We start from the raw sequence: 19,065 nt of genomic DNA, 5'->3' as shown, positions 1-19,065 counted from the left end.
CAAAGTAGAAGCGGCTTGAAAGAAACCTTCAAGTTGCAGATACTGCTGTCAGAATTCTGAACGAAAAAATAAAATGCTGTATGTGCCTTGTGCCGTTGGCTAAAATTAAGATGTCACATCTCACAACCTATGTAGCTCTACACTTTTTCAATAACAATAGTCAATATGTCTTTTGTAAACCATGAAGTAATTTCAGTTCAGCAGTCACGCATGAATGTTGAAAAGTATCTAACATTCTGTAGAGGCAGCTGTCTAAGTAATTAACATGCAAATTATATAGTAATCTTATATCTGCTAGTCCATTATCACCCTGATCCCGTACACACCATATTATCTGCACTTTATGTTGGCACTTTTCATTCCCTCCTCAACCCTAAAATATAGCACCCTATGATCTCAGTGCTGAAGATTATGTCAGCTTATTTTAAAGCAAAAATTACCAACATCTGGCAAAAAAATAACTTCCCAGTCCCCTGTTAGATTTGATTTCCTTTTCTCTAGCACCTCTTCTAATTCATTTTCATCATTCGACCCAACAACAGTAGAAGTCTCTAGGCTCCTCTCTTATTCTCACGCTGCTACCTACATTAGTGACCCTATTCCCTCTCACCTCTTCAGGTCTCTCTCGTCAGCTGTCAACGTTCATCTCACAACAAAATTCAACCTATCTCTTTCTTCTGGTATCTTTCTCTACTCTTTTATACATGCTGTCATATAGCCATTACTAAAGAAACTTTCTTGTCTCATCTTATGCTGCCTACTACTTACCCATCCCTGATCTACCCTCCTTCTCCAAACTCTTGGAACGTGTTGGTCTACTTGGTCTACTCTCACCTAATAAGCTATTTCTCCGATAACTTTCTTTTTGACTCCTTACAATCAGCTCTTACTAAACTGTGATATGATCACCTCATGGCTAAATTGAAAGGCAACTACTCTCTACTGATTCTTCTGGATTTCTCTAAGGCATTCAACACTGTAGATCATCAAATTCTCCTCAATATAGCTCCACCCTATTGGCCTTAAGGATACTGTGCTCTCCCGGTTTTCCTCCTACCTCTCCGACCACTTGTACAGTGTATCATTTGCCTGACTCTACTTTTTCTTCTCCTCCCCTTGCTTTTTGGGGTTTCTCAGGGTTCGGTCTTTGATTCTCTACTCTTTTTCATCTACATGCTGCCTATTGGACAAACTATCAGAAGTTTTGAGTTTCAATATTATCTCTACACTGACGACACCCAATTATATACTTCAACTCTCAACTTTTTTTTAAACCCCTTTGAAATCAATGGGGAAAAACTGTTCAGTTTGTTCCATTTTATTTCAGTTTCTTTCCCACAAAAACAGAGCAGAGAGATGGAAACCATAAACTGAGCCCTAACAAAGGTGTGAAAGGAACCTTAGAGCACCATAACTCAAGTTCTGATGGACTATGGAAAGTTCTAGTTTGATGTATTGGTAAAACAAGTGCAAACAAAATCCTTATTACAATATTTGAAATCAGACAAAACCCTTTTTTGCGGAGCTAGTTGAATATAATTGTTTGGGGTAGGGTACTTTTTGTAAAGGTCCATCTACCTGAGTCTAGCAAATCCAAGTCATGAGGTTTAATACATGGCATATAAGTATTTTAATTATATATAAATTATATGGTACAGTATTGGCAAAACAAGTTATGCATTTTCTTATAACACTACCTTTGGCATGGTCTGAGAACCATAACTTTTTAATTTTCCCATCAATAGAGCTCGGTGTGGTTTGTTTTTTGCAAAATGAGTTTTCATTTATACCATTTTGGGATACATAAGACTTTTTGAACGCTTATGAGCCATGATTAACAAAAATAACAATTTTTTACAGCATTCGTTGTGCCGGTTAACCCCTACATTACATGCACCATACATGTACAATGTACACCAAATGGCTGTGAAGGGAGCAGGTTCTAGAGCCAAGCCCATTCCATACACAGTGGGCGTTGGCTGCCTTTGACAGTCAAAACCAGCCAGCAACAGCTGTGATCAGTGTTCACGCTGATTGTGACTGTTAATACTTCAAATATCTGTCAATTTTGTCAGAGGCATTTAAATACCCCTGAACAGGGATCCTAATGATGACATCATGAAGTGCTGTTTGGTTGTCATGGAAGCCTGTGGTCTTCTGAAGGCCCCCAGGGGTGCGATGAATGATAATCAGAATACAGAATATTGCATTAGGGCTCAGTCACACGGGCGCATGGGCGCCCGTGTTACTGCAGCCAGCAGACGGCCGTACCTGAAGACGAACGTCTCTCTGCAGCGCCGGGAGGAAGAACATGTGACCGGCTTCATTGCCGGTCATGTGTTCTTTCATCAGCGCTGGAGAGAGACGGCCGTCTTCAGGTACGGCCGTCTTCTGTCAGTCACATAGGCGCATCGGCGCTGGTGTACGGGTGCAGATGCGCCCGTGTGACTGAGCCCTTATACTGCAATGCAGTATATCAACATAAGGTTTGATAGAATAGGCAAAAAGACATTGGGAGTGGATTAATAAAATCAGGAAGAGGAAAGGTTTTTGAATTTACAATTTGGGCATTTTTAGCCCGGTTGGGTTGAATATAGATTGGGAAGAAAATATATATTTTTACATGTGGTTTGTATTTTTATAGATGGAAAACCATTTTTATGATGCAAGTAGAATGGTTAGTTTCTTTCTGCTATGCGGAATATCCAGAGATTATATCATAGACTGATTTTTTATCAACAGAATTGATGCGTGAATGTTGATCGAACATTTTGTACCACATGACCATATATTTTATGAATGGGATGAATGTGTAATTTTTAATTGGCTAAATAGGACCATGTGATTAGGTTTCGGCTGCCTGTCCACGGGCGATAGTCATAGCGTGATCACGCTATTAAAAGCTTTCCATAGGCTAACTATGGAAAGTGCAGACCGACATCCACGAGTGGAGAATCATAGTGATTCTCTGCTCGCGGGATTAAAATCACAGCATGCTGCGTTTTGCCGTGATTCTCCCTGGTGAATCTATCTATTAGATAGGTTCATCGTGGAGACCTGTCAGTGCTCCCCCCTCCTCCCCCACGGTGGAATATTGCTAGCGATATTCCGTCACTGTCGGGGACAGGCAGCCTTAAACTTTTGAGCAGGCTATTTATTTTTTCTGTATTATATGTTGATAGATTTACATGGAATTTAAGTGAAATGTAGAAGTTTTAAATGGGTGAGATAATGTGTTGATTATTTTTATGTATTTTTAAATATTATATATAACTATTTAGGAATAATGTTGTGTAACCATCACTATGCCCTGGAAGAAGCCTGACGGCAATGCTAGTGGCATGATGATTGCTGCAAATTGCTATACATGCTTTTAAACTTGTGTATCTTTGCTAACGTATAATTGCTAGATTTATATTAACCCCTTAGTGACCAAGCCTGTTTGCGCCTTAATGACCAGGCCAAATTTTGTAAATCTGACATGTGTCACTTTAACATGGAATAACACCGTGAAGGTTTTGCATATCCAAGTGATTCTGACATTGTTTTTTCGCCACATGTTGTACTTCATATAGGCGGAAAAAATAGACCGATAGAATTTGTGTGTATTTATTAAAAGTGCCAAAATTGGGAAAAGTTTGAAAAAAATCGTAATTTCCAACTGCAATATCTCAAATATGTGCAAACAAAATATAGAAATTTTTGATAAGATATATATTTCCATCTGTTTACTTTATTCTGGGCGGACATTGGAAAAATGTTCATTTTTTTAACGATTTAGGAGACGTACAAATTTACCATTAATTATTAACATTTTGAGGAACACTTTATTTTCCCGCACCAAGCGAAGATTACAAAGGTTTATAGGTGTCAGAATGATAGATACCCCCACAAATGACCCCATTTTAAAAACGACACCCCTTAATGTATTCACTGAGGGGTGTCATGAGTATTTTGACCCCACAGTTTCTTTTCAGGAATTAATGCAATTTAGACAAGAAAAATAAAATTTCATATTTTTGCAAATACATAATTTTAAACACAGGATTTTTTTCTATAGTGCACATGAAAATGAGGATTTGCACCCCAAAATGGATACCCTCATTTGTCCTGTGTTCGGAAATATACTCATTGTGGCCCTAATCTTCTGTCCGCATACACAACGGGGCCCAAATCAAAAGGAGCAATCGGTGGCTTTTTGATCAGACATTTTGCTTGAAGGCATTTTAGTCCCCATTGCCCACTTGTAGACCCCTTGAGGGGCCAAAATGAAAGAAGACCCCACAAATGATGTCATTTTGGAAACTAGACCTCCTAACGAATTCATCTAGAGGTGTATTGCGTATTTTGACCACACAGTTTTTGAATGAATCGAAGCAAAGCAGAAGGAAAAAAATTACGATTTTTATTTTTTTAGCAATTATGTCATTTTAAAAATAGTTTTTTTTGTACAGCATATATATGAAAGAAGACTTTCACCCCCAAATGGATACCACTGTTTGTTCAGAAACATACCCATTGTGGCCCTAATCTTTCGTCCGTATACACAACGGGGCCCAAACCGAAAGGAGCAGCGGGAGGTTTTCAGAACAGACATTTTGCTTGAAGGTGTCTTAGGCCCCATTGCACACTTGTAGAGCCCTTAAGTGGTCAAAATGACAGAGAACCCCCACAAATGACCCCTTTTTAAAAAGTAGACCCCTTAACGAATTCATCTAGCAGTGCACTGCGTATTTTGACCCCACCATTTTTGAATGAGTCGAAGAAAAGCAGAAGGAAAAAATTATGATTTTTGCTTTTTTGGCAATCGTGTCATTTTAAAAATAGTTTTTTTGTACAGCATACATAGGAATGAAGACTTTCACCCCAAAATGGATACCCCCATTTGTCCCGTGTTCAGATATATACCCATTGTAGCCCTAATCTTCTGTCTGGATGCACAATGGGGCCCAAACTGAACACAGCATTAAACTTTAACTGTCTTTTAACTTTTACGTGATCGCCATTACTCATTGGATAATGGCAATCATGTGACCGAGGAACACTCACTGCAGCCCCCCTGTGACATCTCCAAGCTCTCAGCTACCTTTAGTAGCCAGGAGCAAGGAGATTTTAAATTTCCTCTTGCCGTCCCCAGTTCCTGCTCTTGTGTCCGCCATTTTGGCAACAGGCGCATGCGCCAAAGCCGGGGGAAAGTCCACAGATAAAGATCCGATCAGGGACATCGCCAGTGGCCTTGGTTAAGTAATTTCACCTCCTCTAAGGGATCGCATCACTGACGGGAGATGAAAATTTAGCTTTTTTTAACTTTTACGTGATCACCGTTATCCTTTGGATAACAGCGATCAAGTGACTGGGAACCACGTACCATGGCACCCTGTGAAATCTCCAGGCTCTTGGCTACATTAATTACTCCGCCAATCTGCGGCTTTTGCGCCTGTGTCGACGGACGTGTGCACAGAAGCCAGGGTAAAGTCTGCGGATAATTCCAGGGGCCTTAGGTACCTAATTTCATCCCCCCTCATGGATGTGATCCATGAGGGGAGATGAAACAAACTTTTTTCCTTTTTTTTTACACTTTTTAAAACTTTTTTAAACTTTTACATGATCGCTGTTATCCATTGGGTGGCAGCGATCATGTGACCAGGAACCACATACAGGGGCTCCCACTGACAGCTCCCTGCTCTCGGCTACTCATAATAGCTGGGAGCAGGGAGTTTTTAAATTTCCCAGACCTCCCAGCTCTCTGCGCATGCGCGTGACGTAATGCGCCTGGCGCGCATGGACAGATGCCAGCGGCAGGTCAGGGGAGAAAGAAGAAAACGCCAGACATCGTGGATGACAGGGGGTGAGTATTCTCAGCTTCCCTTATGGATCGGATCCATAAGGAGAGCTGAAACTTTAACTTTTTAAAACTTTTCATAGACTTTAACGCAATCGCTAGTATCCGGTGGATACCGGCAATTGCGTGACCAGGAGTGGGTTCCCGCAGCCCAGGATGACAGCTCCATGCTGTCAGCTACCTCCGGTAACTGGCAGCATGGAGCTGTCACGTCCAGAGCCTGCAGGGCATTCATTCCCAGAGGAAGCATGTTTTTACATCCTCTGGGAATTAAGCCCAGCATGCCAGGACGTAAAAAGGCAATGGGCTGGTCACAAAGGGGTCAAATGTTTCCAAAGATTACTGCACTAGATGTTTTTTCTTTTCGTGTAGTGTGGATACCATTTGAGGATTGGTGGTTATGAAACAAGGTCAACCACACCACTGATTGGAAACAAGTGTGGAAACATTGGTGAAGTGTTTTTGATGTGTTTTCTGCTGGTGGCTGTAAGAGAAGATTCTTTTGGATTTACTATCTCTTCAAATCTTGTTTAGAAAGGTGAGGCACATAGATTTGGTAATTACAATAAAATAAATGACAATAAGGGGAGTAATACCCTGTAGGTTTTAGTAAATGACCATTAACAAGATCGTACAAACTCAATTCCAAAAAAGTTGGGACATTGTGGAAAATGTATTTCATTTAAAACAACTCATTTGGAAATTAATGGCAGCAACACATCTCACAAAAGTTGGGACATGGATAACAAAAGGCAGGAAAAGTAAGTGCTTCCAGAAATCATTGGCTGCAATCCACAAATGCAAGTTAAGGCTGTATCATGCAAAGAAGAAGCCATATATCAACACAATCCAGAAACCCCATATCTTCTCTGGGACAAAGCTCATTTAAAATGGACTGAGGCAAAATGGAAAACTGTTTTGTGGTCAGATGAATCAACATTTGAAAGTCTTTCTGGAAATCACGAATGCTGCGGACCCAAGCGGAGAAAGGCCATACAGCTTGTTATCACCGTATAGTTCAGAAGCCTGCATCTCTGATGGTATGGGGTTGCATTAGTGCTTATGGCATGGGCAACTTACACATCTTGAAAGGCACTATCAGTGCTGAGCAGTATATAGAGGTTTTAGAACAACATATGCTTCCATTCAAACGTCTCTTTCAAGGAAGGCCTTGCATATTTCAGAAAGACAATGCTAACCCACATACTGCATCCATCATGACAACATGGCTTTGTAGAAGAAGAGTCCGGGTGCTGAACTAGCTGCCTGCAGTCCAGTCCTTTCACCAATAGAAAACATCTGCTGCATTATAAAACAAAAAATCTGGCAAAAAAGACCCAGGACTGTTTAGCAGCTAGAATCCTACATCAGACTGGAACAATATTCATCTCCTAAAACTCCAACAATTGGTCTCATCACTTCCCATATATTTACAGATTGTTATAATAAGAAGAGGGGATGCTAAAGAATGGTAGACATGGTCCTGTCCTAACTTTTGTGAGATGTGTTGCTGCCATCAAATTCTAATTGAGTTGTTTTTAATAAAATGAAAACATGCCTTACTTTCCCCTTCTGATATGTGTTCTATCATGAATAAAATATGGTTAAATGATATTTTCCAAATCATTGCATTCTTTATTTTCTTTACATTCCTTTACATTTTACATAGTGTGACAACTTTTTTGGAATTGGAATTGTATATAAAATGTATCTTGTTTGTTAGAATTTAGAGCACAATATTTAAGTGAAGCCTTTCAAGATGTCAAAACTGTTCTAGGCCAAAAATGCATGTTTTGCATATTTATAAATTAATTTAATAGAAACAGCAGGTACATAATCAAAATAGGCCTGTTCTCCTATGATTACAACATTTTCAGAAATCTCTAGCTTGAATCGCTGAGTTGGGAATTGAAGAACAAAAACAAGATAAAACAGAAAGCTTCTTTAGCTGTAGCCTGAATATTAAAATAATTTGTTGGGATACTGGTCATATTGTCTTGTATAATTTTAATGCAAAGTATGTTAGCAAAATATGTATATTCAGAGAGCATGGAGACTTTGAGACATATTAATCAATATACTTGGGGAAAAAAGGATGCACTTTTGATTGCAGAGCAGTTTAACATGTTCTTAGATACAATATTTCCACTCCCTTAGCATTTCAAAAAGTAGTATTCTCAATTTGAGGCATAAAGCTTCCTTTGTTTCTTTTGTTAGCAAGGTAATTGGAACCTGCTTTACTCACAAAAATTCTACTGTGTTATATTCAATTTACACATTGACTGAAAAAATTAATTAATTTCAGAATTTAATTTGTAACCAACTTTCTACCCACCTGATCCAGTTCATAGCTGTCTAGATGACCATCAATGTTTATATCCAAATAGTTAAACATATCTTCTACCAGTGCTCGTTTTTCAGAAATTTTATCCCCCGGAGGCCTACTTTTTGGCTTCTTCCGATTAGCCTGAAGATCAAGAAGTATGTTCTTGAGCCGGTTGTAGTCAGCCATAGTGCAGGTGTCCCCTAAAAGAGATAGGGACTTATTGAGTACTGAAATTAAACATTTTCATGCATTGCAATTCTAATATCAAATGGACCTGGTAGATTACAATAGTAAAATGCTTCTACTTCTGTGATGCTCCAGCTTTGATCTGTGTGAAGTATAGTTATGGCAAGCACTGAACTTTCGACACAGCACAGCTTTATAACACCATACTAGGTTAAGTTGCTCACTCAGGACAGTTATAGAGAAAATGAATATAAACAATAATGATGCAGAGGGAAGAAGACCCAAGTATGATCAGTAGACCCCACAATTTTGGCTATACTACACTTCTACACCTATTTAAAGTCTCTGGCCACAGGCACAATGGATTTAAAAGCTTAGTACACTTTTGCACTCTTTTTTAATCAATGTGTTTTTGTAAATGACATTTTGTAATTGGCTTTTATTTTTTTTAAAGTCTGATTTCTATGCCTGTATTGTTTTCCAGATCACTTTAGTGTAGAGGACGGAAATCCCTCCTCTAGCATGCTTGCCTTTTGTGAACATGCATTCACTGCCTTTCCACTGAGCTATTACAGATGGCAGTATGGCAGTGTCATGAAATGGTGGAGAAGATCAGGGGAACAGAAAGCAGAGCAGAGAAAGCTACTATTACAGAGGGCTGTAATTTACTCTGGGTGAATTTTGTGCTCTTATTAGCAGTGAGGGGAAACAAACCAGCAGACACTCAGAGAAAGGATGGATAGATAGCTCTATGGTATTGAGTGGGTGTGGTTATGCTACATAGCCTCTGAAAGACACAAGGGGAGAGGGAGCTGAACTTGTGTACTTTCATGAGCTCATCAGTGCTAGAAGCACCCACCCAGACAGAAAATTGAATGTAAGAGAGCCTACAAACCAACCATGAGGCTTTCTAAATCCATGAGAAGAAAAACTCAATTAAAAAAACAGATATGTGCATCATTTTTTCTGCCTGGACTTAGTAAGACATGTGTGTATTTATTTTTCATACACAGAGGTTTGCAAAGCCTTAAAACAAAACATTCATATATAGTGCATTACTCAGACAAATACATATAGTATTATGTAGGGTAAGTGAAACTACAGAGATTTGTCAGTTGTGATGTAATTGCTGTTATTTGTACCTAGTTATTTAAAAGCTTAGGCCCTATTGTGGATTAAACACCTAATATCCTATTATAATTGAGTGTCATTAAGGAGTATTGTTTAATCAATAATTAGTATGCATCACCACATTTCTGCAGAGGCATGACCAGGAACCCATGTTTTAACTAAGAATTAAATGCAATTCCCTAAATGAAATCACATTTTCAGGTATCAAAGCCTGATTAATATGTTTTTTTTTGCTTTGCTGTGAATAATTATCAGTAAACATAAGCTTTTTGAGTCAATCATTAGGCATTTTTATTATGTTTTTCAGACAGTAGCTATTGAATTTAATTTAAATAATATTGTGAAAATGAAAATATTTGCTCTGTCAATTTAGCACAATATATAGAGTTCAAAAGATGGGCTGATGTTGATATACAGGGTGAGAATAATTAAACTAGAGGTGTTTAGAGTCCTATGAAAAAACTATGGAGCAGAACCCAGTTAGAGTTGGTGTGTGTACTCCATGGCATACGAGGCTTAGATTTAAGAAAAAAAAAATAGTTTCAAATGTGGCCACCAGAGCAACATGTGGTGCTGTTAAAGTGTAAGATATAGGAGTATGCCACAATTAATGATTAGAACCATACATTGTGGTTTGGGACAGGATTATATTTTACTGAGTCTCCTGTGGTGCAGAGTGTTAGACCTGAAGGTTGCGAGTTGAATCCCCACTTGGTTCAGGTAGCTTAAGGTTGACTCAGCATTCCATCCTTCCACGGTTGGTAAAATGAGTACCCAGCTTTCTAAGGGGGGGGGGGGATGACTGGGGAAGGCAATGACAAACCACCCTGCAAAAATAGTCTGCCAAGAAAACATCACATTGTCAGTCATGACTCGGTGTTTGCATCAGGGGACTTTACCTTTACCTATATTTTCTGTATTTCCGTTCCATGATATGTCATGTTGAAAAAAGCAATAGATATGGTTCAATGGGGAACATTTACTAGTACTGTCTAAAAGTTAGGACAGTGCAAACTAAGACAGGCAGTCTTAAACTGCGCCAGAGTTATCACAGTTGAATGGTAAATATGTCAAATTTTAAAGCTACCTAGTCTTTTTATAGCACCTATTAGCTGTCTTAGTTTGGCACAATTTACCGCAATTTGGAACAATTTTGTTGCTATTTAGGTTGCAATTCATCCTTTCAGATGAGTATGAAAAAGTGTCTGGATGTGTAAAAAAAAAACATGTAGCGTATGTGGCGCAAAGCATGTAAGATAGCTTTGTTGCTGCATAACATCTTCACTATGCATGTTATATTTAAGAGCCCTTTAAAAGGCTGACCGTTTTTACCATCCTTTATCATTGGAAGGGTCATATAAAAATAAGATATGCTGTATTCTGCTGAGAATTCTAATAGTAAGTGTTCAGTGCTTCTGCAGTGTCACCACAACTTCCATGGTGCCCATTAAAATTAATGAACTGTTTGTGTAATATACAGATTGGTTGGGTTGTCCTGAGAAGCCGAATGACTTTGGGTCTGAGTACAACTGCTACCTTAGCACCTTCTTTAGCCATGTCCTTGAATTAGTTGCTAAAAATTGTACTTACCCAAGAAATTGTATTAAGACTGCTTATCTGTCCTTATTATATAGCCATTGTGAGTCTTAGGTAAGTGCTATATATCAGCTCATTTACAGTTCTGCATAGTGTTATTGTAAATGAGGTTAAAAATATATCATTTCTAGATGACATAAAATCACCATAACTCATAAAATAGAACATTTCTATTTAAACAGTAAAAAGAGATAAAACAAAGGACAATGGAGCTATAAAAGTGTGGCTTCAGCAGTACTTTGCTGCATAGGAACTTATTTAAAAATAATGTATTCCCCTTTTATACTGATATGGATAGGTTTATTAAAATCTAGTCATATATTCTCTATTTACTATTACAAAATGATCACAGAACTAAAGCCACCGATATTTGTTTTGTCTCTGGAACTATTATTATTCTTGATAAAAGAAAATCTTGCTTTCCGTCTCTGCAGTCTTCTCTGCAGATTACATTTAAGTCAATAGTGTTTTACTAAATGAGCCATGACATAGACAGTGACAGTAAGTATTTCATCTCAGTTGCAGTACTGTACACCTTAAATGACGTGTAAATGGATATATTGGTCACGGTACTATAAAAGTACAAAGACATGAATATCGTAGAAGTTGTAGCAGACTATCAACCTAGATAAAGTCTGATATCGGTATAGGAACTATATGGGCAATTTAAGACAGGTCGAAATACCACTATGTGCTGAAACAAAAACACAGAAATATTGACAGTTGCTTGCAGTAATCTGAGTATTAATATTGTTATGCCGCATTTTTATATAACCCAAAAATGTCAAGATACACAGAGCAATTATAAATAGGGGTCATGATGAGGATTAAGGACTTAATCCATGGAGGACTGAGAATCATCTGAATCCCTGGGCACTGCAAGTGGTGCTCTAGAAAAATTTATTTTTCCATCCCTGACCCCTCACCTGATTGCCTATTACTCTCTGGAGGTCTCCTCTGTGTATTCCAGCCACTTCCACACAGTAAAGCCTCTTTCCTGATACTTATCACGCACTAATCTGATGGTGAGATTTTTTTTTACTTTCACTTTCAAAGTAATCCCATGATGCATCAGCACAGCATTAGCCAGAGGCCATATCATTTCTGCCTACTGAGGGAACAGCCTAATTGTCATTACAAAAATATTTACCTAAGTTAGCTACAGTCAGGAAGATGAGCTGTGATCTCCTCTATTATAAATAAGTGACAGGAGCTGTGTGATCATTATGAGTAACTGTTACAAGAGTATCTATGTCCCATGTAATTGCATCACACAGACTGAGAAATTGACTAGAAGCTGTACACATAACCCCAAGTAAATCTGAGCTGCTCAGAATTGAGATCACATGACCATCGGAGGAGAAGCAAGTCAGGAGTATCTGATAGAAAGGAATAACCAATCAGGGTAACACTAGCTGTTTTATATATACTGTGGGGAATAGCTACATAATAAATGAAAAAAAAATCACCAGAAGGGCCCTGTAATAGACATAGGTCAGAATATTACATATGTGGAGTCTGTTATCTTGAAACATCAAAACTTCAGTGCAATAAACCCATTCAGAACTGAAATCTCAGAATGATCCATAGTTATTCAGCCACCCTGCAGCACTTTGCAGCCCCAATATTTTGGAATTTACTGATAGGGCTGAACTTTGGTGGGATCAGTTGACTATGTTATGTGTATGAGAGCCTCCTGGCTTTCATGTGGAAGTATTCGACATGTTGAATTTTACTCTTCTCTCCACAATGAAAATACATGCATGCTCTGACAATCATACAAGAACAGTTTCTGGGTCAGGCAGGAAGGATTGAAATTCCATATGCAAATAGGCATCTTTAAGGTGCATTTACACGGCAAGATGATCGCTCAAAATTTTCTCAAGCAGCAGTTTGAGTGACAGTTTTGAGCGATCACTTTGCATAAACTCTTAAATAGCTAGTTAGCTACTTAAGAGCTTATTATTGTGTAAATGAAGGCTCCCGCTGTATGCAGCAGACAGCGGGAGTGCTGTAATCTGCATACAGCTGCTTCGTTCTCAGGCAGCTGCTGTATGCAGAAGACAGCGGGAGTGCTGTCATCTGCATACAGCTGCTTTGCTCTCGGGCAGCTGCTGTATGCAGAAGAGAGCTGGAGCGCTGTCTTCTGCATACAGCTACTTTGTTCTCGGAGCTTTCAGCTGGTATCCAGCTGAGCGTTTACACTCAGCGAAAAGTCAACATGATTTTCATGCTGGTTAAAAGTAAGCGACTAGCAACCTGTAAACGAATAGTGTATGATGGCTGTACATTTAGATGAGATGATTATCGCACAAATTTGTTCATTTGAACAGATTTTGTACAATTATCGTCCTGTGTAAATGGCCCTTTACTCATCACCAGTCAGTGGGCAATGTCATCTTCTCCATTGTTTATGTCACTGTGTGCGGGCATTGAGAGACAAGCAGTTAGAAAGAACTGTGGGAATCTGTGCAGTTAGTAAATGATATAGAAGCAGGGTTCATAGTAAAATATAGATTTTATTTGTTGCCCGTATCCCCATTCTTCTTTATTTAGATTTTAAATGTTTAGTTATTCTTTTTTTCCCCCTTAGTTTATAGATTTTGGTCTCCATTTATATTTTGGTTAGTTTATTCAAAAGACCACATAAATAATGATCAATATGACACCCTAATGCTCTACATTCACACTGTAGTATAGGAGTACTATCTCATGCAGTAGATTTTGGTGCGGATTAACACAAAACTCTGCAGAATATTTTGCGCTGCTGGTCTTGGTGCTGGTCTGCACTAAATCTGTGTCAAAACCCAAAAAATACAAATTTTGACAAGGCTTTTGATGCAGATCTGCAGCAGACTTTTTTTTACATTTATTGTTGTTTTTTTAATTAGTATATGTATGCTAAAATAAAGTATGGAAATGAGTTCCTCATTTTGATTCAGACATTTTGATATATAATATGTACAGTTTTGGATTACAGGGCTCATACGGTGACAGTTTTGGTTGGCGTCGGCAGTGGGTCATTTTCTTTTTTATGTATATATTTTTATTTTATTCTGTAATTTTTTAAACTTATTTTTGTCACTATTATTTTTTAACATCTATGTACCCCATAATGTCATATAAGACCTCTGGGGTCATTCACATTGTCTTTTTTTTAAATTCATTTGACACTTTTCCACTGTAGCTGGGGCATCCATAAGAGCTCTTGTTGCAGGGGAAAAATCCCCCCGTAGTGACATCAGTCACTGGCAGAGCAGATCAGGGTGGCACCCGGGAGGTCACATGATCGCCGGGTTGCATAGTGGAAGAAACATTTCCACTTTCACTCCTTACCTGGGAAAGGGTAAGGAGTAAAAGTGGAAGTGTTTATTTTCCGGGAAAATGTGCGCATCACCCTTGGAAGCACCGAGAATCAGTGCTGCAGGTTTCTTCACACCACCTTCTGAACTGACTGAGTGTGACTGGATTGATGGTACAATATTTCATTTTGCCCAGGGTCAGATTTTATCTAAAGCCGGCAATGTTTAGAAGCAAAGCCCTTCATAAGAGCTGTGCACCTCTCAACTGCTCTGGTCTTTGCACTCATGCACTGCATTCATTCAGGTTCTAAACTATATATATATATTACACTACTTAGAAAGTCTTCTGCTCTGAATTATTTATTCCGCCTCTATTAATGTTTCATGTGCATTCAATGTTTCAGGTAAATAATATCGTGTAAATTGCTGGCTACGGAACAGATTCCTAAAACTGCCAAAAGTTAACTGGAAAATACAGTTTTGCAAATATATACAGACTATGTAGAGTCCACAGATAACTGTGATTGATATATATAATCTGTAAAACATATCCTGTACACACAAGTTGTGCCTATATTTATTTCTGTGTTAATGGTAGAAGCAAAATATTTTCAATAATCTAATTCTCTTTTGCTAATAAATGGAGATGCTCTGTCTTTTTTTGGATAGTCTTGTGTCTAGTTGTCATTGCTATTTTTATTTTCGCGTACATGCGTGTTCCAGTAATGTTTCTAGGCCTGGGCACTAAGGGCATGTGTCCTGGATATTTTTCTTGTTGCTTCTTTTGTCCTTACCTGGCACTAGCCATTTTTAATAATATGGGATACAATTCAAACTTAGCTAGCAATTAAGCAGCTATAGCTATTAGGTCAGGCTCGTTCCATTGCACTGTAAAATATCTGATGTCGGAGGCTCAGTGCTGAGGTCATTTACCTTGCTCGATGTACAGATACTGCTGTAGCCACACGCAAACGCTTTGCATGGAGACAGTGGGGAACAAGTGGCCCCGCTATCCCTACCCGGAGGGTCACGACACAAGCTGTCCCGGCTCGCGCAGTGGTATAAGTTCTAACACCAACTAGGAATGCGGTAATTTGAATGTTCATGTGACGCCAGTACCTCTTAGTGAAATGTTCTGGTGACAGCAAAATAAAAGAGTCCAGACCAGATCAGATAAATTAAGCCAAAGGTACACAATTTATTCAATTCTTGCAACAAACTTCCATAAACAGTTCCTGTTTTTTAAATCTTGAGGCACATGTACTTAACAGTTCTCTTAATCAATTCAGAATCATTTCTACTTGCTTCTACTCTCTTCCACATTGAACACGATACACCTGCCAGTCCCAGTTATCTGGGGAAGGGGAAGGTTGCTTCGGATGGTCATTACGAAAGGAAGATGGATCTGATGCAGGATTGCCTGACTCTGGTTTACACAGAGGCAAGTTACACTCGCGTTTAGAAAGTCTATCTTGTGTGACTCAGCATCCACGGGCCTGCCCTGACTATGACTTCTGTGTACAGGGTGGAAAAAGGCTTCACTTCTATTTCTGCTGCTGCTGACACACTTCTCTCACATTGACTTGCATCCCAAACTGTCCTTCCCCTCCTGAGCTCCGGTAACCTTCTTTATGTGGTGGCAGCTCTCTCTCTCTTTCTTTCTCTGCGTTCCCCCAAGGAGTCACCTCCCATGATCAAGTGGGGGAGGAATTGACCTTAACCTGGACGGCCTCATTGGAGCCTAAGTCCACTCCACATGTCTTTCTCTGCTGACTACATCTCTCCAATCTTCTCTCTCCAACAACTAACTTCACCCTCCTTGAGCCATGGCCACCTTAAACACATGTAAACACGTAACACTGAACAAGTTAGGGTGACAAAGGCATGGGCACACTAAAGTTTGGTAAAGCAAACACCAGATTTACGCACATAAACACATACAAGCAGTTCGACTGGGAAGACAAACAAGCAACGTGAAGGTTCTAACTCCTGGCTACTACAACACAAACCTCAGACTAAGTTGAAGCCCAGGTCATTAGGCAAGCATGGGATGAGCTAATAGCATATATATATATATATATATATATATATATATATATATATATATATATATATATATAAAAGGGAGAGTGTGAAGTGTACTAACCGCCTGAAGTGCCAGACCTTCCTGATGTAGACTTAAGCATGTTATTATGATGAGCTCCCTCACCATAAAACAAGCTTGTTATACTGTGGTGAGGTAAGAGATTATGGTAAACTGAAGGTTGGGAGCTATAACAGAAATCCTGTGCTGATCTCTCCAGGAGGTGGTCCATAGAAAGTGAACATATGCTGAGAAGAAGGTAGGGCAGTTGCCTTGCTTAGCAGAGACCTTGAGGTTAAGCGGATAGTGAACAAGCAGGTGATCATTAGCAGTCTGGTAGCTGATGGAAGCGTGCTGTGTGGGGAGTAGGCATACCAGCACTCGGAATGTGCAGTGTGCTGTATAGTAACAGCTTCAGCATAATGTCAGCCAATGTGGTGAGCTTTGGAGAATACACTGGAACTTTTGGAGTAGACAGCTCAGTTCTGTGCTCAAAACTAGGGTTGGGGTTTATTACTATAGGTCCTGGAAGGGATTAAAGAAGATCTCTGTACCATACTGGTAAGATAGTTTTGAAGGGGACTGGATTTTCTGCAGGCTTGAGGGTGCAATCCTGGTTTAGGTTAGACTGTATGGACCTGACAGTAGAAGGGATAGTGTTAGAGGAGTCCTGAGATATGAGGAGTACTACTGCAGAAACTGCACTATTGTCTGTCAGTGGGTGTTAGGATTCATGGTAATAAAATAGTAGCCTCTGAGAAGCAGGTGACTTGGAGGGGCTACTGACTAACTGTCTATGTGTAAGTAGGGGGCTTGACAGAAATGACTGATAAACCAATAGCCTTTGAAAATCAGTAGGCCTAGTATGACTGTTGCTTGACTATGTGTTAAAACAAGAATGGGGTGAAGACCTGTGATGTGTCCGTTCATGTGCCCTGTGGTGTGTTAGATTGATGGATGTGATTTGTGAACATGTGGAGAATGGTGTCCTTGAAATACATCATTGAAGGAACTGTTACTTGGAGATTAAACCCTTCATATCAGGGCTTGAATTTATGAGGGATTGATGCTTTTCATGTGGCAGGTGTGGTGATTTTGAAATGAAACAGTATGAGGTAATATAATCTTATTGCCCGGTTATGTCACCTGTCAGATGTCATGGAGCATGATGTGTATATTGATTTTAGATAGTTTAGTGCACAGGGGACCCAAATGTATATTTAAAAAAACTTGAAAAAAAACCTTTAAGTTTCAGCATGGAGTTGGTTAATGTGCAGGATTTGAATTATGTGCTACAAAGATTGGAAGTCAAAGATATATGGGTATAACACTCTGTATGGAAGAGTCATAACTGAAAAAGGCTTCATGTTGGCACGGGAAAGACGCGAATAACCTGCGATGTTAGCCATTGGATTTAAAGAAGTACTCTATGTTTTTCCATTTTGGGAAATCCATCACAACACCACTGACCTCTGCTGTGAACAATCCAGATCTGTAGCTCGTCCCCTCCAGACCATACATTCTGAACTTTTCTTCCAGCCTCCGGCAGATTTATGACAGCTGTCATAAAGCAAAACTGTCTTTCTTGCCCATAGCAATCAATTATAGTGCAGCTTTCATGACACAAAATGAAAACTGCTCTGGATTCCACACAGAGATATGGTGATGACTAGAGATGAGCGAGCGTACTCGGAAAAGCACTACTCGCTCGAGTAATTTGCTTTATCCGAGTATCGCTGTGCTTGTCCCTGAAGATTCGGGTGCTGCTGCGGCTGACAGGTGAGTCGCAGCGGGGAGCAGGGGAGAGCGGGTGGGAGAGAGGGAGAGAAAGATCTCCCCTCCGTTCCTCCCCGCTCTCCCCTGCAGCTCCCCGCTCCGTGCCGGCACCCGAATCTTCAGGGACGAGCACAGCGATACTCGGATAAAGCAAATTACTCGAGCGAGTAGTGCTTTTCCGAGTACGCTCGCTCATCTCTAGTGATGACCCTTCCCCCATAAAAAACTATGCTGATTCTGATTGCACCTGATCAGTACTATATTTTAGCTTAACTTGTCTGGCATAGCGATATTTTTCAGTTATGGTATCGTGGTTATATCCCGTCTTTGTATGGCATTATAATCTGTTGTATTGACAAATATATGTGCCTTTAATCAATCATTATATGGCAGCAATATTTGGTCATTATGCAGGAGTATTCGGCCGGGTTCACATCTTCGTTGGACCACCTCTTCAGAGGTTTTGTTGCAGATCCAGAATAAAATACCAAAAGAAAAAGCACTGCATGCAGTGCTTTTTCTTCTGTAAAATAGCGGGCAGTTGAGCGGAATTTGAACAAACTCAATTATAGTCAATGGGGTTTATTTGGCACAGTTCGGTCTCGTCATAATACGGACCACTCAGCCAAGGGATTCCCCTTTCCTTCTCCTCTGAACATAGAAGGAAAACAGAACTCCTGATGCAGATGTGAGAGCCGCCTTATTTAGTCGTTGGTGCATTATTTTGTCATAAAACATTGGTATTATATGGTTACTATATGACTATAATTTATGGTTGTGTTATACATATTTGCTTAGGATGAAGACCTGGACACATGCCCAA

The 19,065-nt window shown here is 39.5% G+C and overlaps 1 protein-coding gene across 1 annotated transcript in view; it reads right to left on the bottom strand.

Moving 5' to 3' along the window:
- The window catches only part of FSTL4 (follistatin like 4), an 846,999-nt gene that overhangs the window by 309,278 nt on the left and 518,656 nt on the right, over positions 1 to 19,065 (bottom strand). The window contains exon 4 of the mRNA XM_066591052.1: positions 8,178 to 8,368. Coding sequence (XP_066447149.1) covers positions 8,178 to 8,368 — 191 coding nt within the window. The remainder of the gene's footprint in view (positions 1 to 8,177; positions 8,369 to 19,065) is intronic.

The sequence above is a fragment of the Eleutherodactylus coqui genome, chromosome 2, assembly GCF_035609145.1.
Source record: "Eleutherodactylus coqui strain aEleCoq1 chromosome 2, aEleCoq1.hap1, whole genome shotgun sequence".
Lineage (NCBI taxonomy): Eukaryota > Metazoa > Chordata > Amphibia > Anura > Eleutherodactylidae > Eleutherodactylus > Eleutherodactylus coqui.
The sequence above is the reverse complement of the archived record's forward strand: the minus strand, read 5'-3'. Positions and strand labels throughout refer to the sequence as shown.